This window comes from Xiphias gladius, chromosome 8, assembly GCF_016859285.1.
Source record: "Xiphias gladius isolate SHS-SW01 ecotype Sanya breed wild chromosome 8, ASM1685928v1, whole genome shotgun sequence".
Classification (NCBI taxonomy): Eukaryota; Metazoa; Chordata; class Actinopteri; order Istiophoriformes; family Xiphiidae; genus Xiphias; species Xiphias gladius.
In genome coordinates this window covers 15,241,884-15,263,462 of record NC_053407.1, presented here as the reverse complement: position 1 = coordinate 15,263,462, position 21,579 = coordinate 15,241,884, and the positions used below count along the sequence as shown (strand labels likewise).

Below are 21,579 nucleotides of genomic sequence, written 5' to 3'. Positions count from 1 at the left end.
CATGAGATCAATTTTTTTCTACCTGATTTATCCAGGAAGAAGATTTGGCTGAACACACCTGCTCTTTTTCAGCCTCTGACTTTCACAAGTCTTCCCAGTTTTCTTACTGTTAGCTGATGAACAGATTTACTGCACAAATGCTGGGCTAAGTGCATTGCTCAGTGGCACTAATTCTTGTGCAAGCCAAAAGTATAACCTTTGTTAGTCATTGTGCCCTGCCCAAATTTGTAAACAATGGGCTGCCATAGCTTCCATTACCATATCTCCCTATTAAGAACTGTTAGTGTGATGTTGTAACACTCGCATTGTAAAATGTATCTTGTCTTTAAGGTAATGTGTCCCTTGTGAGTCGACTGATCCTGGATGCAGGTCTGACAGCTGAACTGGTTAAACTTTGGAACGAGCAGACAGTGTGAGTGCCAAACCTTGCTGCTATTCTCTGCCTTAAGCAATGCAAAGACATAAACTTCTTCTTTACTTTGTAGTATTTAACGGTGCTTGTACTACTATAGCTGATGCTTACTTCACGCACAGTTTACTGAATGGGCCAGAGTTTGCTTTCTTTTCTACTCTATGTGAATTGATCTAGAAATCAATTCTGAACGAGAAAACATGATGAAAGCAAAGCACAAAATGCATATCACACACAACCATACTGAGCTCTGCCAAGACATGCTGTTTTGCGAAGAAAAGAAAATAATTACATCAGTGTGTTTCCTTTCATGGTGTGCCCACTTGTCTGAAATAATGTGAACACACACTTGCAAACACTGCAGGGTATCTGTTTAACATTAGGACATACAGGGGCAAGTGACTCTGTATAAAACTGTGCATAAAACAGTTTCCGTCATGTCTGCAGCTTGGTCTAACAGTGCACAAACACTTTTTTCCAGTAATTGTCAGTGTGATTGACTTTGATGTTTGATTGGCTGTTGTTTTCCATGTTCTCAGGGATGGGATAGTGGCCAGGTTTGTAGCCACAGATGGAGGAATCACAAGAGTCTACCCAAAAAGGTAATCTCCCCTCTTTCTTCTCAGTTTCACTTCTGGCATTAACTCTGGCGTGGTGAAGTAGCACAGCAAGCTTTGCCCAAATATCTAGTGGTGTAAATGTGTGAGATGAAAATAGATACGAACTGTAATACTCTTAAGTTGAGCACTTTTGGCTGCTCTACTCACCTGCTCCACTGGGTTATTTTCCAGAACATGGAGGATTAGACACTTTCAGCTGAACTGCCAGAGCTTTCCTTGCCAGTACAGGGCATGGGTCAAATCCACAGATCCAGCAGCCAACTGCAGCTCATTTTCCTCAATTTCCTTGCTGCTACATTTGTCTGAACTACATCTGTCAGAATATAACATTCCAACTGAAGATGAATGTATATTCCTCCTGACTATAAAACGTGAAATACAATCAGTTATTGCTTTGACTGGATCATGCCCTTGTCACATATAAGCTGCATTGGGTGTGACTTATATTTCGATGACTAACATTTGGCTACAGATTAAAAAATAAATTGTTCAGATAGATCAAACACACTTACTCTGTGTTTTTTTCCTATAACTGTCCATATATATTATTACGTGACTATATTAATGTTTTCAGTGCTGGGGAAGAGTGGACTGAGAATCCTGAGACATATGAGTCCAGCTTCTACAAGAGGACCCTGGACAATGAAATTTATATTTTCACAGCTCCATCCTTCAACTGTAAGTTTTCTGAAAGGGTCAAATATGCGTATGTTTGCACACTTTTCTGCACATGAAGATCTCCAGTGTGGTCTGGCACTGATCCTATCCTGCTCTCTGACTTTGGACGTCATCCCAACTCTACTGGCAAAGATCACACTCTCAGGCCTCTGATATCACCCCCTTTATCCTCCTCCTCTTTCCTCTGTGTCTTTCAGCACTCATCCCCACCCTCCCTCCCTCCTAACCTGTATACTTCCTGTTATCTCCACTGATCTCTTTAACACACACCAGGACAGGCTAATGTCAGTGTAATGTAGCCATACTTTAAGCTAGACTTGACTGGATTAACACATGTACTGGCTGCGCAGACTCCACTTCGCTGGCGTAAATTACAAGCAGCTAAAAATGCGAGGAATTTCCCACAATGGATAGCAATTATTCCCATTTAAACTCTGGCTTACATTCTCTCCATGTACTTTTCAAAATGATTTCAGCAAAATTTCCATTGTTACTGTTTCTTTTCCCTTGTGTGTCCCGTCTGATTTGCAGCAGAGGGAAGGGAGCCTGTTTCTGAGTCAGGTATTCTAGTGAGCAAAGCAGTGGACCTCACCATTGACAAAGTCACACTCAAACCAGCAGGTCAGTCTTGCTAATGCCAGATTGATTGCGTCTTGTGATGCAATGCAAATGAAAAGAATCAATAGCTATTCACCAAAGTTGTACCTCAGACTGTTTTGTGGTTTGTTCCGTAGTGGTGGGAGTGAAACTCAATGTCTCGTTCTGGATGAACACTTTTATGAATGCTACTCTGAAACTGAATGTAAGTTGTGTTAATAAAGTTTATTTGTATTGTATGCACTATCTCTGACAACTTTAGCTATTGGTGTAAAGTAATAATTTCTTCTTTGGTTTAATTTTTACCTTTTAGTGCAAAGATGAAATCTGTGGCTGCCTGAGGAATGACAAGGTACAGAAATGCAGTTGATTGTATCTAATCTGAGTTTGTTTTTTGTTTTTTAACTACTTTAAACGTATTGTTTGTCATCTTCTCTAAGAGCTGTTGCCCTCACAGTGGTGTACTAACATTAGCACTCTTGATTAGGACTCTTATATTACCTTAAAGGATAAAACCATTATGATAAGACCATTGCCTACAATGTAATTATGTATTTAAGTATTTTTTACAACATTGACAGATGATTTTCCGCTTCCATGTAATTACCACTTGGATTAATTACATTTCTAAACTGTTTATCTTTCTACCCAACAGCATGTGGACTGTGTGATCCTGGATGATGGAGGATTTCTACTCGTGTCCAATCAGGATGAGTATATCACCCTGGTGAGCTACCATCAACAATTCTCTTTACTCTTATCATAGCCATGTATGCATCACTTATCTGTTGTCTTTCTCCAAATGATTAATAATGGGTAAATCATCAATAAAACATTAAGTCACACAGTCAGTCAGAATCAAGACTTTGCCAGCATTCATATTTCTTACTTTTTCTCCCCTACTTCTCTTTGTCACAGGAATCCATCAATCTCTTATAGAGGTCAAATAAAGGGCTTATGACTCAGCTAAGTTATGAGAATGGCCTGTTAGCTCAGAACTGTTTGAAAGCTCCTGTAGGACAGCAGTACATCCATTTCTCCGGTAAAGTAAAGCACCAGCCACTGGAGGAGGATCAAAGGGAAGGTTCTGATGGGTTTTAGACAGTCATGGAAGCTGTAGTGAAGCGAGTCCCCTGTGTATCCAAGAAGTCAGCTCGGCTGTGTTAACTCCACTCTTTCAGGCTGCTAGAGGCCCCTGTGGTGGTGGTAGGATATACACTTGGTTTTGCAACATTTCATGTCAGTCAAGACAGAACATCTGCTGTCTTTGATCCATTCGAACTATCACAATGTCTGGCTTACCGTTTGTGGTTTTCAAGGTTTTCATATCTTGTGATGCATTTGGTGTCCGTTGGGCTCATGCAGAATTTTTGGCTGCCTTTGTGCCCTTGCCGTTATGTATTGACACATCCATTTATCAGGATAGGCTAAGCCACTCGTCTACAGATCATCTTTGAATATCAGCTTATCAAACTTTTTTATATACTTTATACAGTCAGCCAGTTAGAATAATTTGGTGTTTGTTGCAGCCTGTTACACCAAATTTCTCATCCACCTGGACTACAGCTACTTTTAAAACTAAAGAGTGACCTGTTCTGACTGTCATCACAGGATTTTGATATGTGACCTTCATTTTATTTTACATGGGCTTCACCTTCAAACTCTTTTGGTTCAGCGGCCTGTTGCACAAAACCTGCTGTGACACTGACAGCAACATTACAACAACTAATTCAACAGGTGACATTGGTGTACACAGCCATTCTCCAGCTAACCTGCTTGATCAGAGGGTGAAAGGGCATAGTAGCAGCTCACTCCAAGAAATAAGAATGACTGGCGTCGAAAACAACTGAATGGGCTTATGCTGATTGGACCGTAGATGCAAATTTTCTATGTGCTATGGTGAATGGCTAAGACTATAAAGCCCTGTCAGAAGAAATAGCACATCACTTTTTTTTTTTTGTACAAGCAGAGTCTTACATTGCCTTTACTGACTGGTTTTGTTATATGTGCATGTGTGAACTCATCTAGATAGGTCAGTTCTTTGGTGAGGTGGATCCGGTGCTAATGATCAACCTGGTCAACACCTCGCTGTACTCCTTTAACAAGACCTATGACTACCAGTCTGTCTGCGACCCAGAGAAAGACAGCAAGGCTGCAGCAGGGCCCCGCTCCGTCTATGTGGTTAGATGCTCACTCACACAAGCTGTCAGACAGCAGACACTTTCTCTTTCACATAATTACTGTTTACACATTTATGCATTCAGAGTAACCCAGCCCTTATTCTACATACTGGCGGGGCAGAAAAACTGTTGATACAAAATAATATTAACTCTTGATTATTATAGTTTGTAATATTGTGATTCGATCTTACATTTGTTTTGGATTTCTGGATTCCTAATAGTAACATAAAATGGTCATGATTCATGACTGAATACATTTTTTCCATCCCTACCTGCTTTATTTTGGATTTTACACTTCATGACTCTCTCTTCCTCTCTCTCTCCAGCCTACCATTGCAGACTTGCTCAGTATTGGCTGGTGGGCCTCCAGTGCTGCCTGGTGAGTGTCGATCCTGTGCCATTATGTTTCTGTTTTTTTTTTCTTTCACTTTTTTGTGTTTGTTTTTGTGTGCGTTTTAGGGTGGGAGTATATTTGTGCTTTAGGTTAGGAGTTTGTATGGGAGTGGGCTTGTATGTTGTTGAGGGATGAAGCTGGCTGGGTCATTGTAGGACAAGGGCAATTACACAACATGATATGGCATCACTACTGGTATGACTGTCCAACTGCAATATAACCAGCTTTTAGAATACAATGACTGATATCTCCCATGACATTTACATCACCAATGACTCTAGTGTTAGACAGATACTGTATGTGTCTATTATTAAAAACTATATGGTTGCTTAGTGTTAATATATTAAAGATGTCCTATTGACTCATAGATGACTCATTTTGGGGTTTGTTTTTCGTTCTCTGTGTCTAGGTCGATACTCCAACAGCTCTTCTTTGGTCTCATGTTCCCCAACCTACTAGAGGCAGGTGAGCAAAAAAGCTGCAACTGTGTATAACGTAACCGTCGGCCTTATTCAGATAAGAAAACAGTATTTTGTTACCCATCACGTTCTCACTAATCCTTTCCTGTATTTTTTCCTTATTAAACCGGTGTCATATTTTCAGTGGAGTCAGCAGACGAAGACATACCAGATGCCATGTTTAAGGAAAGCTGTATCACAGAGCAGACTCAGTACTTCTTTGACAACGATGAAAGATCCTACTCAGGTGTCCTGGACTGTGGAAACTGCTCCAGGTATGTGCATGTTTCTTCACGTTAGTGTATGTGTATAAATCTTTGCAGTATAAGCTCCCATTTCAGTGGTCCTCTCCATTCGTATTGTAAATGGGTTGTGTTATTAAAAATTTTCCACCTCTTACTGCATCTTCCTCCTGGACATCCTTCTGTTTAATGGTCTGTGGGGATGGGTCCAGAATAGTGTTAGTTTCCTGGCCTCTTCTGCTTTCCAGCCTGAAGTCAGGCAGCTGTTTTCTGATGAGCTCTGATCAGACACAGATTACCTTGATCTGTCAATGACCGGAATTGCAGAGGGAAGCACAAAAGCTCTTATCTGTTTTTCTTCCTTCTCTCTCTGGCTTTGCTTCAAACTCCCACATACACACATTCACGGTCCACTCCACATATACTTTGCTCTAACCTCCTTTGTTGTCAATTTGGGCTGTCTGAGGGGGTTAAATATGGCTGTAATTACTGGGTATTATGAGTCCCAAGTGTCTGGTGCTTTACTCCCCAATGTTAACGACTGCAGACACAGAAACTTTCATGACTACCATAAAAAGCCAATCCCAGGAGGAGGGAAGAGGTATGAATGTGTATATATGTGCACAGCTGCACACATACCTGCATGCGTATGTAGTATAAACTGTGTACTGTATTCCCTATATGTAAATGCAATCTACTGCAGGGGATTTATTAATGCACATCTATTGGAGCTGCATGATATCCTTACAGCACAGGTATATTACTGTATGAATGCAGACTGTATATATATATATGTATATTACATATATACGTATGTGGCTCTCTAGGATGTATCGTGCCGAGAAGCTGCCGAACACCAACCTGGTGTTCCTGATCACTGATGCCAAGGCAACATGTTTGTCGTGTGACCCGAGACCGCTAAGACAGGCCGAGCAACCCTGTATCCTTTCACTCATCTCGTAAAAATCGAAACACACAGTTACACTTCCTTTTCACTCTCCGGCCCTCCATCCATCACCCATATGACAGCAGAGCTTTAAACTCTAAATACAAGGACACACACCTAAGGAGTTTGCAGTAGGTCCCTCCTGATTGTTCACGGGTGAATAGTAAACCAGATGCACGGCATATGAAAGCCAGTCTCAAGTTACTCCCAGATTAGATTTCTTTGTTTAAATTCATCTGGGCTGCATGCTGCCATCAGGTTGAATTAAGGTTAAGAGCAGGGGGTTGTTTGCATGTATGTACAGTGTGAGTATATATATTCAGAATATCTGGTTGACAGATGTGTCTTGAATGTAGCTTCCTGCTGGTGTGACAGTAAAGGTGTCATCATCAGAGGTCGCCATGGGGCCACAACAGGGGCCTCCAGTTGCAAATAATTACACCACTGAACACATACAAACTGACACATACAATACGTCCACAGGTTGCTGTAGTACACTATATATATATAAACACATATGACATGGCTTAAAGATATAAAGATATATGCTGCTTGACCACATATATTAGCACGTATAATTTACTGACTGTCTCTCGAAATTCTTTTATTTTGATTTCTCTTGTATGTTAATAGAAGATCAGCAAATATCTGCAAAACAATAAATCAGGGAATCTCTAACCAAAGCTGATGAGTTGGAACTGCATAAAGCTTTCTGGCAGGGAAATTAGGAGTCAGCACGTCATTTAACTGTTGTTGTTAAAGGTATTAAATCTGCACTGCTGATGTTAAATCGGATTTTTCCTAAGAGTCTGTGTCCAGCTGAAGGTCCGGATCCATGCGAGCTGGCTCAGAACCCCAGATACCGCAAAGGGCCAGACGTGTGTTTTGACAACAATGAAAATGTAAGAAACAACCACATATGTGCCTTTGTGCAAAGAATATTGCTGGGAACAGCTCCATTAGTGAGGTTTTGCAGTTGGCTTCTGTCAATTTCTTTCTGGTTTTCATCAGCATTGGACTCTCTACATAGATTCAAAACACTGTCAGCTGCCTGCTCTTCCACTCTGATTCATACTTGATTCATTAATTCAATTTAATTTATTAACTGAAAGCTTGTTTGTTTTTTTTGCTTGCATAGTTGCATTCAATTATCACTAGCTTGCTTTATATGATCTTACATTCATCATCTGTCATTCTTGTTTTTATGATTCTTCATCTCAATGGCTGCTGCTCTTGTCTGGTAGGATGAGCCCTTGTGTCCAATCAGCAGAGGTTCTGCACTGAGCTCCACACCGCTCTTCTTGTTTCTGCTGCTGAGTTCAGGGTTGGTGTCTCTAAAAGCATCACCACTTACTGTCCGGACACTAACCACTTTGATCTTAGCTCTTCCTGAGCTATTATAATTTGCTTGGCAACGGCAAATCAGTCAGTACTGTGACAAGTCAACCCTCACAACTGGCTTGATGTCAACTGGCTTAATATTTTTTATTAATATTTCTTATGCAATATTTGCCAGGTATTATCTGGGTCATTACCCATTTAACCTATTTTAGAACTATTCAAGCTCCACCCATCTCAGTAACATGAACTCAGGCTGATCCACTTGAATAACTCTCTCACATACACCGATATTTATTTACATTTACAGATTACTTACATATGTTTATATATTTTATGTGGCTTTTACCATTTTGCAATTTTTTCATACACATTATAATAATTTAAGAGGTAAATGGCCCACTATGATAAGTAAATAACGCACTGTAATAATAAATAGATGAGATTCATTTCCGTTTTGCATGCTTATATGCCTAACAGAATGCTACATCTTTTATCCCATTAGCATGTTATTTTTTCAGTTTTTTTTTTCTTTTCTTTGTTTACCCCAGCAGATGGAAAGCAGATTGAATCTATGCAGTTAAAAGTGCAAAATCATTTTGATATAATAGCACCCCACCACCACTGCTCAATTATAACAGCACATAACTATGTATAAATATATTTGGAGCCATCAACATGTTGTTTAGCTCACGGAAATGCTGTGTCAAACAAACTTAGTCCAGAAATATGAAAGCACATTTTCATATATTTTGCCTTAAACTTGGAAGTATTTTAGAGTTCAAGGGACTGCAATGCAATATTACATTGTATACCTGATACAGTAGCAAATACACTTACGTACATTCCCTTGAAAAAATCTAATGGAAATTCATGTAGCTAAATCAGTAAAACAAAGGAGCAAGGTGGATAAATCACATGTGAGATCATTGCATCACCACCCAACTTTGAGCAGTTTATAAGACGTCTAAATATTTTGAAAAAATATTTCCCATATCTTTGTGAACTCAGCCTTTCATTGTGTTGTGAAGGCGTAGATCACACACATAACAGGCCACTAATTCATGTGCCTGTGTGTTTATATTGGGGAGAGGCTGTGGTAGGAAGTGAAGGGAAGGGTAGGAATGGCTGAGGAAGTAGATGAACAGAGTAAAAGTAGGCCGAGTCCCCTTTTCTCTTTCCATCTGTCCGATTACTTTTGGCTCAGCTCTTCATAGGAAGACAGTTTGTGTCCCGGCCAGCCCATTTTATCACTGGAGTAAACAGAGGAAGCTTCACATGGCTTTCTTGCCCTTTGAGTACAGAAGAGTCCCACCTCTTTCTCCTAGGCCTTTGGCATACACGGATATCCTGAACACTCCCATCAAAAGCAAAAAATGCCTCACACTATCATAGCCAGGTGTATGTGCGTAAACACGCACAAAAAGCAGAATGAGGTCTGGAAGACCTCTATAACTGCAAAAGAACATCTAAATGTATAGTTCATTTTGGAAAATATACTTGCTTGCTTTCTTGCTGAGAGTTTCCAGTCTTTATGCTAAGTTAACCATCTCCTCGCTCCAACTTTATTTTCCCAACTATGCCATTAATGCGAAAGGTAGGCTCACGTACATGGTACAATACAATACAGTAGGATATAACATGACAGGATATAATAGCATACGATATAAAGTGAACTTGAACTGCTCGTTACTATTTGCAGCAGAAGTAGTAATGATGCCGGTCGTCATAGTAGAGCTACTGGATGTAGGGGAAGATCTAATTCTTTGACAACTGATTTGTCCAACAGGAAGATGATTCTGATTGTGGAGGAGGGACCTGCCTAAGCCCGTGTCTTTGGCCAGTGCTCGGGCTCCAACTGCTGCTGCTTTGGCTCAACACACAGTCACAACACTCATGACCCCTACACAGACATTCATACACTTACACACTGATCATCATCTAATTTCAGGAGAGGCCCGAAGACAGTCCAGTTATGCCATTCATGATGTATGCAGAATATTTGCACCAAGACTTCTTTTTTTTTTCTTTTTTTATTTCGGACAACCAGTATCAGCATTTCCATTTTCAAATGCCAAAGGGTGCTCATTCATTTCCTCTTTGTCATTTTCAAAAATAGAGACACATTTACTGTGCTCAGCTGCACTCCTTATCATGATATACTCTTTAATACTCTCCTATGGTGCAAGAGTAAGAGCTAACCAAACCCTTTAATTCTGCCTCATTAGTTTCTCTGATTTATTTAGCAGAGGGTGAAGAGTTGTCCCACTATGCCAACTTAATACCATTCAAAGACTGTATGTTCACTGACAGCGTTGATTTGTGTAGTTGTCGATATTGTTTGTTGCTTATTATATTTATTGCGTATGAATCATTATGCTGTAATGATTGTTTATTTCAACAACCCGTGCAACTACAGTATGAAGAATATCCCTTTTGTTTGAGTGTTTTTGAAATGTACTGTACCTATCTACTAATCTATTTCATTTTTTTGTACTCCAAATCAACTAGCTAGGTGTTGTATTGTAGCAGCATGTGCTCAGTACAGAGCTAAAGACAACACCAATACTATGACACCAAAGCTCCACACAGTACCAAGGACCAGAGACTACAGAGAATCTACAGGCTAGTTTATTTTAGGAGATTCCTCAGATGTGGGTGTACGTCAGTATTCAAGTTAAAATGTTACCTAGATAGATAGATACCTTAGATACCTCACTGGGAAATAAGTGAGGTCAGAGAGCACCCATGTAAATCAAAATCTATTAGGATATTACAAAATCACATATGTATTGTTCTTGGTCTGACAGCTTTGGTGGTCTTCAATTTGATGCATCAAATTCCCAGTGCCTAAATAGTAGCTCAAACAGTCTGTTATTTTAATGAAGCAATGCATCAGAGTTGTATTCTTAGCATGTGTGCTTCTATGCTAATGATTGCTGTAACAGAGCAGAGAGGGCAGCCCTTAAAGTAATTTGTTGTGAAATGGGCCAAATTTGCTACAGTTGTTCTAATTTATGTGGCCCGGAAAACCGTCACAACAACCAGTGATTTAGATTATGGAAGAGGAATACCATTTTCCTCCATGGTCAATGTCTCAACAAACCTAAACCAGACTTGAGCTTGTGTTCGAACACCTCTCTTTATTAGTCCTGTTTCTGTTCCCTTTCTGGATCACCAGACTCAGGAGCCAAGATGACTTGTGAATGAGATCAGCATATCAAAATGACTGTTTTCTTTGCTTTCTTCCCCTTGCTGTTCTCCTCCTTATGCTTGTTTCCTCTTTGCGTTGCTCTATAAGTGCTGTGAAGCAGATGCTGAAAAGCTCAGTGTCGAAACGCTGCAATGTCATGGGATGAGCTTGTTCTGTGTTTGAACGCTGTCTATGCTCATGGTCAGCATCAGGGCCTGCTGGAGAGAACTTTGAGAATACACTACTACCAGAAGTAATTTTGCAGAGCCTTACTTTACCATGAGTCATAAAGATCACACATAAGTGTTTTAATTTTCCTTTTTCCTTTTTTTTTTGCTATTTTACCAATTAAAGTTGAGTTCTCTCCACCTCGCCTTCATGGTGACCTGCTGGTATTGAGTGGTCAGGTTATGCCTGTCTATCAAAGTTACGTGTTGACTCGTGTTTTATCCCGGGGGTCCCGTGTCTATGTGCAGGCATGTGCGTGTCCCTCCGATATCTGATTGTGCTTTAATACTGTACATGAATTACTCTTTTGTGGAACTTGACTAGCCTGAATAAATTTTGTATACATTTGTACACTAATACTATTTACTGTATAAAAGAGAAAATGAAAAGAAAGAAAAATGTTTATAATATTGTGTTGATTATTGTGCAAATATAATATATTCGCAATAAAAGTGTTGTATTGTTATGACCTGAGGTGCTCCTTTTTATGCTGTCACATCTAAGCAGTTGCTTTGGCTCCACTGGGAGCAGACCAAACATGTCATCCTTCCTGCAGAGAGAGACAGCTGTTGAAAAAGGGAAGAGTATCTGCATCTGTGTTTCCCAGAGCCTGTGTCAGTGTTTGTTTACAAAGCAAACGTGCGGGTGATTGTCAAATAGCCCTCTACATCTTATGGTTGGTTGTGGTCAGAAATGTGCTACGTTGCATCTGTAACCATGTCCAACAGTGATGTGAAGGCGTACTGACACACGCTGGGGTACACTTCCACATCGCTGCAGGAAGGTGAGAAGTCTAGTCAAGCACAAATTTCAGGGGTTGTTAAATTACCCGTTAAGTTAAGTCTTCATATACTTAATGTGCTTAATGCTGAGGGTTAAAGTTAGGAATGGAAATGTGGAAATGTTCGCAGTTTCGCAGAGTGCATACAAGTACATACTCAAGTTAATGTACAGTAGAAATGCCCCCCCCCCAGGAGAATACCTAATTGCTCTTTTAAAAAATCCATGAACTAGTTATTTCCTGTTAGCTGAGTTCCTCATCTTCCATCATGGAGTACAAACTGGTACACACAGACACGTGCATTTTCACACGATTCAGAGTGAGATGGACGACTGAATCTCCCTCCAAATGAAAAGCAATTAACTGCATGTACGATGACACACAACATGGCAGAGTGTGTCCCAGTTGGTTCTGACTCCCTGTGTTTCTAATTTAGTGACGCCTCTGGAAATATTATTGACACAGACAGCTCTGCCATCTCCTGCCCAGAGCACCAGTTGAAAGCCAGATGCTAACACCAGAGTTTCAGAGCAGTTTTATATAGTGTGCACTTCACTTGATGGTATTTGTGTTTATCTGATGGTAATCTAAAAATCAATATGGCCACAGCTTGGGGTGGAGAGTATAAAGACGTTTGTTTTTCTTGGAGATGTGTCAGACTGGGAGGTCTTCGTATGTGTGCTATATAGCGATAATCTAGATGGAAGGTTGTAACGGGATACTCTTGTAAATTGGGACAAGGTCGTACCCTTTAACATGCCTGGCTTAAGAAGTTACAGACGCAGGAAAAAGCAGGGACAAGTTCTAAAGCTCTTTTCAAATTGTTATTTGCATTGTAAAAATTAAAATGTAGGCCTTTTTTTTTTTAAACTTATGCCCTATTTTGTAGTTCTTGGAATCAATATTCTTATTTATGACAACTTACAAGTTTCATCTCTGAGCTATGCGGTTCCTTTTGTCTCTCTTTTCTATTCTATCCACTTATTCCTTTATTAGATAGTTGACAGTCAAAAGTAAAGGGAGACATGGTTGGAGGGCGAGAGGGGAGACATGCAATAAAGGTTGCAGGCCAGAATCAAACTGTGGGAGCGCAGTTGTGGCGTATGACCATTTGCCGAACACAAAACAAGTCCTTATTTGTACCGTGTCATTTAAACCACTTGTTTGGAAAACAAAATAAAGTTGAACATAAAAGTCATTATCCAATATGTCTGTTAAACATCGTTGTTTTTTTTCTTCAAATGTTTTATTTTTTATCTTCTGGTTTAGCTTTGACTTGCCGAACTTGCAGTACAGCCAATGTGTGCACACGCAGCTTTACAATTCAAAGGATGATTATTATGGCCACTTTTGGGCATGTGACCTTTTTTTTCGCATCCAAATGAATGGTTTAGATAATTGGGTAAAATCAGGGATTTGTTTAAAACTTGTCTGATAGGAAAACTCCATTCTGACTTGCTCTTTTCAATCAACATGTTGACTCAAATGTTGTGGTATTGTTCTGATGTCAAACAGTACAAAGACTGATACAATAGACGCATTTTAATTTGAGTGACAGGTAGTTTTTTATAAAACGTCATTGCCAAACACCCTTTTTCAAACACAGTTTTGATGTTTTTCTGCCCCAGCAGCTTTTCTATTCAACTGCTGATCCAATACACCTATTTCTGCAAAACACCATTAGTGTTATGTTCCCCAAGGAAGAGCATTTCACCTTGTCTAAACCCTTCAAAGCTGGAACTGTATGACTCATTGGTGGTTAAGTTAAAGTCTAAGAGTGGCTTTTTGGGTTTGTTCCACTAATTGCAGGAAGTGACACATGAGATTGATGCTACATCAACAATATGACCCGTGACTGGATCTGCAAGGATCAGCATTAATAAACCCCTCTAAAGTTCATTAACATTATTTTGATAGTAATATAACATCCACTTGCGTAGACTTCTACCAGCACATGCTATTTTGGGCACAGCATTGCAACTCAATGACACTTTGATTCTACCATTAGCTCTAAAGTTAGCCCCAAAACTCTCAGCAGCCACGGGGGTCATGACACTCTCAGGGCAATCAACCCAAGTCTGAATAAACTTCCCTGAATCTGGTAAATATAATGTGTTTTGCATCAGTTGCAACATTTTTAATTGGCACCATTTGTTTTGTTTTTTCTAATTATAAAAAAAGAAAAACATTTTCCTGTAAGTTGCGACAGAGAGGTCACAGTTTTCCATCACCATAAAACACAGCAGGGCAGGGGCATAAGGGTCACTAAGGTTCTGTCGTGGAGCTCTGACATCCCGTAAAAAAGCTACACCAGTCCCTTACTGTGCACTGAAGTCCTCTAGTATTGGCAGTGACTGCTGCCTGACTAAGTGCTTGGGTACATCTACTGTGTGTTTTCCTGTATGAGGCAAACTCTTTCTCCCCAAGCTTGGATCAAACAGTATTTGTAGATAAATCTTTATGTTTTTACTAACCATTATGGAACTCTGAATGGATTTTGATTGCCACAAAAGGAAAACACAGATAGTGTCAAATAAGTTGTTAATCACAGAAAAGGATTCTAAATAGGCTTCAAATATTTTCCTGTTATTGTTCAAACTTTTTGGCACCTGTTCTTATAAAACCCCACCTAATCTGGCTTCAACGTAAGCCAAAGAAAACCTTTAAATATATGTGAAAAATGGTGAGAGAAAGAGAGAGGAAGATGGTGTTAGACAAACTGAGGGTTTGAAAGAATGCCAAACACACATTTGGCATGCGTTATCAGGAAATGCCACAGGCTTTTCCAAACCTATAAACATGACCACACACTTATGTGTTTTCACTACCTTGGTTTTTCTCCCTCTTCTTCTCTCAGTTGACAACCATGCAGTGGGTGCTTCTGAGTGTGTGTGCGGTTAGTGTGACTGGCAGGTGTGACGCTGGAAAACCCTGTCCAGGTGAGCAGTCTCAACGGGACGCGTGCCATTCCAGCCCAGATTGGGACTATATGTCATTCTCAACATAGCATAATAGCCCACATTTTTCTGAATAACATTAAAACTATAAGATGTTTTAAAGATACCCTGTGGAGTTTTTCACCGCTAATAGCGCTTTGGTTAAATTTTTTTCATGAGTGGACTCCCGTTTTGTTTGTAACGTGCACATGCGAGAGGACATTCCTGCCGCTGGTTCAAGTTATGCCACTGATTGACAGTTGGCAAGAAACAAATATGCGCTAACAAAGGCAAAGAAGAAGAAGAGTTCAAGTTACTAAATATTAATATAAACAATACAGGATTACAAATATTTTAAAAAATTGGCTTTGCAGATCTTTTAAGAGGAACTAACTTGAGAATTTACTATTTACTTGAAAACAGATCAACTTTAATCATACAGCAACAGAAGATCAAGCGAGGGTACAAACGTCTAATGCAAGATACTCTAATAAAAGGTTTATAACTTGTAAATAATAATTTTATTGAGATTTGATAAATCCTTTATTAATACTTTATAGATCAGTAATGAATCAATTGCCAAGAAAAATTTAATTGTAAGAAGTATTTCTGGCATGTATACTGTCTTTTCTTACAGCTAGCATAATTTTTTTTAATCATTTTAAGCATTTTAAGTTCATCAAGAATTCCTCCGCCTGCCAAAGGACAGTTAACCATGCTTAAGTTGACTAATTCACTTCTGGAAAAGGTATTCAGCTTGACTGCTTATTAAAAAGTGGGTGTATCCTCAATTGAAGGTATAGTCAGTAATTCTAATGAAATACACTTTTTGTCAGATTCAGCCAATATCTCCTCACGGTCTGCTAGCCGTCCGTCTGTGTGTGCACTGAAAAAAACATCCCGTGTTCCTACACGCCTGGCTCTGAAAATGGGAAGCAAACAAAGTGGCTCGGACCGAGCCACATCACACTATTCAAGCCAATCAGCAACAGGGGGCGTTTGAGCTCATTCACAGTACAGGCTGCTGAAACCAGTTGCACTCCGACCTCTGCCTCTTCCTCTGCTTCTGGTCTTCTACACTCCCTCTTCCACATCCTCACCTACAAGGAACTGAGCTACGCCATGATAGTAATGAAATGTAGATAATGTTGGAGATATTACCTTGCCAACTTGGTATTAAAAATCATTTTACTTTCTATGGCAGACCAAACATTATTTCTTTTGGAATTACAAGTCTTCGCCTGTGTGACATTAGTCTTTCCACCCATGTGCTCTTATGTGGAATTACACCATAGTAAGAGGATAATCAAAATAACATCGGAGATATAACCCTGCCATGTTATTGTCTTCCTTGTTCTTAGAATTAGAATTGCTCCATGTATCACTACCAGTCGGAATAAGTTACCGTTACTGTTTAAGTTACTAGCGATAATGTTACCGATATCTAGGCTAAGCTACTCCTCGTCTTAGACTTTGGCTTAGATAACGGGTTGGCTTCAACACCTATTTAATTATTAACAGGCTTATTTTCACACTTTCTACAGGACTACAAAAAACATACACCGCCTTTATTTTCATTGCAATAAAAATTGCTTCCGATTATTCACGCTAACTAACCCTCGGGCCACAGCAATCTGGATTCCACTATATTTTTCTTTTGGACAGCTTGCCCAGTTGTTAGTGTCGTTACCTTGGCAATGCGGGGCCATGAATTTGGGGGTACGGAGCTTCTGAAGGAGCACTGAAGGGAGGGGTGTATTTTTTTGGCTGTCGAGTTCAAATATCAACAATCTTTCTCCAGAATCGCTAAGTCCTCCTTTGAGGTTCACAAATTTCAGTGGTCATAAAGCAGTTATATTATGAAAAAATTAGGTCTGAAGCTGTAATTATTATTATGTATTAGTTATTAATACAGAGTTATTCCTCCACAATAATTCATCAAGTTAATTCAATTGCTAGCTAAAAGAAAATTTTGTACTGAAGGAGGATATATACCAGCTGAAGGGATTTTTGACAGCCTGGCAACACAAATGTTGTTCTTACTTACGGTTTTTAGACTTATTTATAAAGTATTAGTAAATGATTTATCAACTCTTATAAAGACATTATTCACTCAGAAGTATTTATTATTTTAAAAAGTGGTAACCGTGCTGGAAACACGTGTTTGTTTCTTTTTGCTTTGTTTTCCATGTGCCACATATATGCTCACAAAACCGAGGAAATAACAAGATAGATCCAAAGAAAGAGAGAGGGGCTAAAATGGGAGTAAAGAGTAAAAAAAGTCACCTTGTTGTGGTTGTAGACACCTTGGTGAGTGTTGTCCCACTGGCAACTTTGCTGTGCAGGCCTTCTGCTAAGGGGGGCTGAGTGGTCAAACTTTAGCAGCTGTCTCTGAAAGACCTCACAGAGCATGTTTGTGTGTGTGTGTGCTCACGCTTCAAGTAACCTGTGAGCGTGTCTGGCGAATCACTCACATGGGCTCTGAAGACCCAGGCTGCATGCAGTCCTGCCTGCCCTTTGCCATGTTCACCATCAACAAGTTAATTACACGTATGAGGTCTGACACAGACACACGTGGGATGAAATGTACCTGCTGCCCCAGAGAAGCTTTTTTCTCCCCCTCCATTCTTTAATTTTACCGACCACCCTCCCTCCCCTGTGTGTCTCCACTTCTATGTGAGTCATGCGGGGGTAAATTAGCAGTGAGCAGCAGACAGCACAAGCTGACTGTTAGCAGATGTGTAAGAAATGAGGAAACACAGGTATACACACTATTTTAAGACCTGCTCACCCCTTTCCTCTTGTCCTCAGGCAGTATTTGGTTTCCTGTCTTGGATGTATGTCGTGACCGTGCAGTAGTTATTCTTTTGTAGTTACTTGTAGTAGTTTGTGTAGTTTTTATGTAGTTTTGGAGTTAGATGCTTGGAATTTTACAGTGTTTCTGTTGAAGCCAAATTCCAGGTTTGGGATAGTCTCTTTGTGTGCAACTGAAATTTGAAAAAAAACAACTTTACTGTATTAATATCTTCAGTGATTACGCTGGAACTTCAAGTGGACTTCGATTCATTGTGTCTGGTTAGTGCCAAATTTTATTTTGAAAAGTTCTAAATTTCAAGCACTAATTAACAGGTCCCAAAGGGAACTATAAGTGCTACTATACTATAGACCACAGTGTTCAGGAAGGTTGTTTCAGAAATAAACATTTGTATCTGACAGTGAGACAATAGCACAAAATAGTCTTGCCTTTACAATATAGGTTGTGTATGCAAACATGACCTATTTGTGTGTATTTTCCAGCTTCTTACAGTGTTGTGCACTTTTGAGTGACTGACATCTACCGTCAAAGGGCCGGCACAATAGAGTGCGTGTGGGATGTTGATGTGTTTGCGCGACACACTTCATGTGTAGCATGCTAAAGGATGTGTCATTTAAACAGTTATGGTTTGTGTGGATATACAAACTTATCATGCCATTTTGTCCATGAATTGTTCCAAGGTTATGTCTCAAACGTTCACATCAACACCCATAAACACAGGAGGAGGGACAGACAAAAGGCTGAATAAGGACTGTGCACCAAACTAGACGTGTTCTGTTGAATTGAAGTGGTTTGTGTGTCTTATGACTCAATATCTCTCAACATAAGAATTGTCTTGGTAAAGTTTGTGAGTTTGAAAATTTGTCCTCTAGCAAGAAAATGACTGCAGACTCTGATTATTCAAGTTTTACTCAGAAAATGTTCTTCGGCGGAAAGTAATCATTTTTGCAAAAATAAAATCCTGTGATATTATGAAATGTATAAATGATTCAGCCCTTCAAAGATGAGTCATCAGTAAAACTGCACTTTCCGTGATCGATAGAGTAAGTTTCAGTATGTCAGTGGCAATTACAAAAGCAGCTGTTCGATGTTAGGGAGTGAATTATCTGTAAGAAAAATCAATGGTATATTAAGTGGTGTATATCTGTTTGGGTCCTCTGATCTTCTTTAAAGCTATTTTTAGGGATGTGTTGGTGACTCAGTCTGCTAATGTGCATGACAATGAACTAATGGGTTAAAACTTCACTTTTGCATTTCTCTCTGATTAAATGAATATATGACTTGAAGGCAGACCAGAGGGCTGCAATGAAAAAAAAAAAGATTCTTGTTTTTCAAGCATTTTATCCGAGAAGCCGTTACTGTTTGTATGGACAGATTGTGTGGGTACAGAGTTTATTTGTGTTAACCGTAACTGTCAGCAGATATCAATTACGAGCAGTGAGTACAATCGCATACACTGACAACAGGAAGTGTGTGTTTGTTTAAAGGAGGAGCTCTTGACACAGTATCTGTGTTTACAGCGTCTATCCCCACCAGTGTCATCACTAACCCCAACACACACACACACACACACACTCACACCCACACACACACACTCACACCCACACAAGTCCTAAACGTCCTTCTTATCTCATTAGAGTGAAATACCTGAGCCACCTCTGCTCTGTGCTCCCACGCTTCCTCAATCTGTCCCCTTTTCCACTTTCCTTATCTCCCCCTGTCTCACTCAAACTATCGCACCGTCTGTCCCCTATCCCTGTCATCCTTTCTTTCCATTTTCCATGTCACTCCATCTCTCGGACATAAGGTCATATGGATGAAATCTGGAGGGGAGGCTGGAACGATCAGAGGTCACAGTGAGGTCCAACTAATTTGCTGCAGCTGAAGACTCGCACATACGCGCTCACAAATACACACACATGCAGAGACATAATAGTATACAACACATGACTCACACTATGCACACATTGCAACTTCCAAACAAATCTGCAGGAAGTCTATTAATAGTCCACACACTCCACCAACGTGCACTCAGACAGACCAGCCTTCAGTACAGTGGCCTGTATTGTACCTTCCTGCTACAGTAAATCCATTTTTCTCACTTTGCTCTTCATCTACACTTTCTGTGTATCAAGGTATTCATTTTCCATATCATATACATCTCCCACTGAACTTCCTGCCTCCATTACCAGCTGCATGAAGATATGAAGTTTCTGGCAATAACCAAGCACAGATGTGAGGAGTCTTGAATGGTGACGGCACTCATATGAGCGAGGCAGTGGGCTACTGGGTCTCTCTAATTTCCATCTTCCAGCAGAAGCCGTGCCTCTCAGACGCAGTGAAAACACCCACTGGATTCTTGCTGGGAGAGTCAGTAATGAGATTGTGGTGATGAGGGCTTTTTGTTGCTGTTTGAGTTCAAACTGGTGAAGGTTAGCCAGTCATCTGCTGCTCATTAAGAGTGAGCATGCCTGCTTGTGAATTTGCATGTATGTGCACTTTTGGGGATAAACAGGAGGAAAAGAGCCTGGATGTATGTTTGCCTGCAAGAGAGAGTATATGTGACTTTGTCGCATGTGTAGAGGAGGGAAGGGAGAGAACGAGAAAGATAAAAGTGAGACAAGGAGATCTGTGCTCCACTCCAGCGAAAGTATCTGACTCATGGCTGATTGTTTATAATTGCGAATGACTCCGTGGTCCTCTCAGGAAGCCACAGGAGCATTACTCATAGAACCAGAGAAAAGATAGAGCTGGAGTCTGCCTCCTCCTACATATTTATCCATCTATTCCTCTGTTTTGTTTTGTGCACATGGTGTGAGTTTAGAAAGATAAATACCGGGAATCCCCACGATACAATCTGCACTCTGATAACTATTGTGATTTCTATTTACTGGGCACCCCATCGGACTGTCACCAGTGGGACAGGAGCGCTGCCGCGTGGCTGCCGCTTCAGAAATGTTTAGAGAAAATGCTAAGGCCAGCTAGGTGTTATTACTCCTATCTCATGCTGTCATCGCTGGAAAATAGAGATGACACTCGGGAGATGGATTGGGATGTCTTGTCCTTCCTCCCCACCAGTAACCGCACTCCTTATCTTGACACGGCGGGGAAGAGGGAAAATAGCATAAACAACCCCACACACTCCTTCCCCCTCTTTTACATCCCCCCTGAGTTTCCCATCGCTGACGAGTGGCTGCCAATATCTGGTTCATTTTGCTCACCGTGCTGCTTGCTGGTCTTTGAAAAGAAAAACAAAACACAAAGGGACATAATTGAGTGTGATGCTGCTGCGTGACTGAGAGGGACGGACACAGAATCTGATGAATAAGTTAACTTTAGTATTTATTTAATTTTCACCACAGGGACATTTGTTTATGGCTCAGTCAGATGTGATCATAGGTGTAGTATGATGTGTAGTATGATGTGGTATCCCCACTGAATTTTGTGAATTTTTTCCATCTAACAATAGTTTTCATTTATCAAGACAAGCTTTCCTGTTGGTGCCCGAAGGATCTTGACCAAACTTAATATTGAACAGGGTGTGGATGCTTTCCCCATCTTTATGCACTGAATCTCAGCTTGACCATCCCCAACAAGCCTTTATATAAATACAAGCAGTGATATATAGTATATTGGACAAATTATTTTCTTTTTTTAAGGTTTTGTTATATATACAAGGGAAGAAATGGAGGCGGTGGGAACAAAATTATAAAAAGACAAAGGCAAAGAAAGAAAGAACCACAAGTTCCACATAAATGTTC

General features: G+C 40.1%; 1 protein-coding gene across 3 annotated transcripts in view; it reads left to right on the top strand.

Moving 5' to 3' along the window:
- LOC120793255 (voltage-dependent calcium channel subunit alpha-2/delta-1) overlaps positions 1-11,725 on the top strand; it is a 58,219-nt gene extending 46,494 nt beyond the window's left edge. Inside the window, exons 25-39 of one of the 3 annotated variants that reach the window (XM_040133154.1) lie at positions 331-412; positions 952-1,014; positions 1,607-1,710; positions 2,242-2,331; positions 2,445-2,512; positions 2,621-2,659; positions 2,963-3,034; positions 4,336-4,488; positions 4,814-4,866; positions 5,291-5,346; positions 5,485-5,614; positions 6,409-6,521; positions 7,347-7,429; positions 7,772-7,851; positions 9,655-11,725. In XM_040133154.1, the coding sequence (XP_039989088.1) occupies positions 331-412; positions 952-1,014; positions 1,607-1,710; positions 2,242-2,331; positions 2,445-2,512; positions 2,621-2,659; positions 2,963-3,034; positions 4,336-4,488; positions 4,814-4,866; positions 5,291-5,346; positions 5,485-5,614; positions 6,409-6,521; positions 7,347-7,429; positions 7,772-7,851; positions 9,655-9,691 (1,223 nt within the window). In that variant the 3' untranslated portion in view covers positions 9,692-11,725. Of the gene's footprint in view, positions 1-330; positions 413-951; positions 1,015-1,606; positions 1,711-2,241; positions 2,332-2,444; positions 2,513-2,620; positions 2,660-2,962; positions 3,035-3,225; positions 4,489-4,813; positions 4,867-5,290; positions 5,347-5,484; positions 5,615-6,408; positions 6,522-7,346; positions 7,430-7,771; positions 7,852-9,654 lie in introns of those variants that run through there. The other 2 variants (XM_040133155.1, XM_040133156.1) reach the window with 2 other exon arrangements.
- Positions 11,726-21,579: the final 9,854 nt, after the last annotated feature.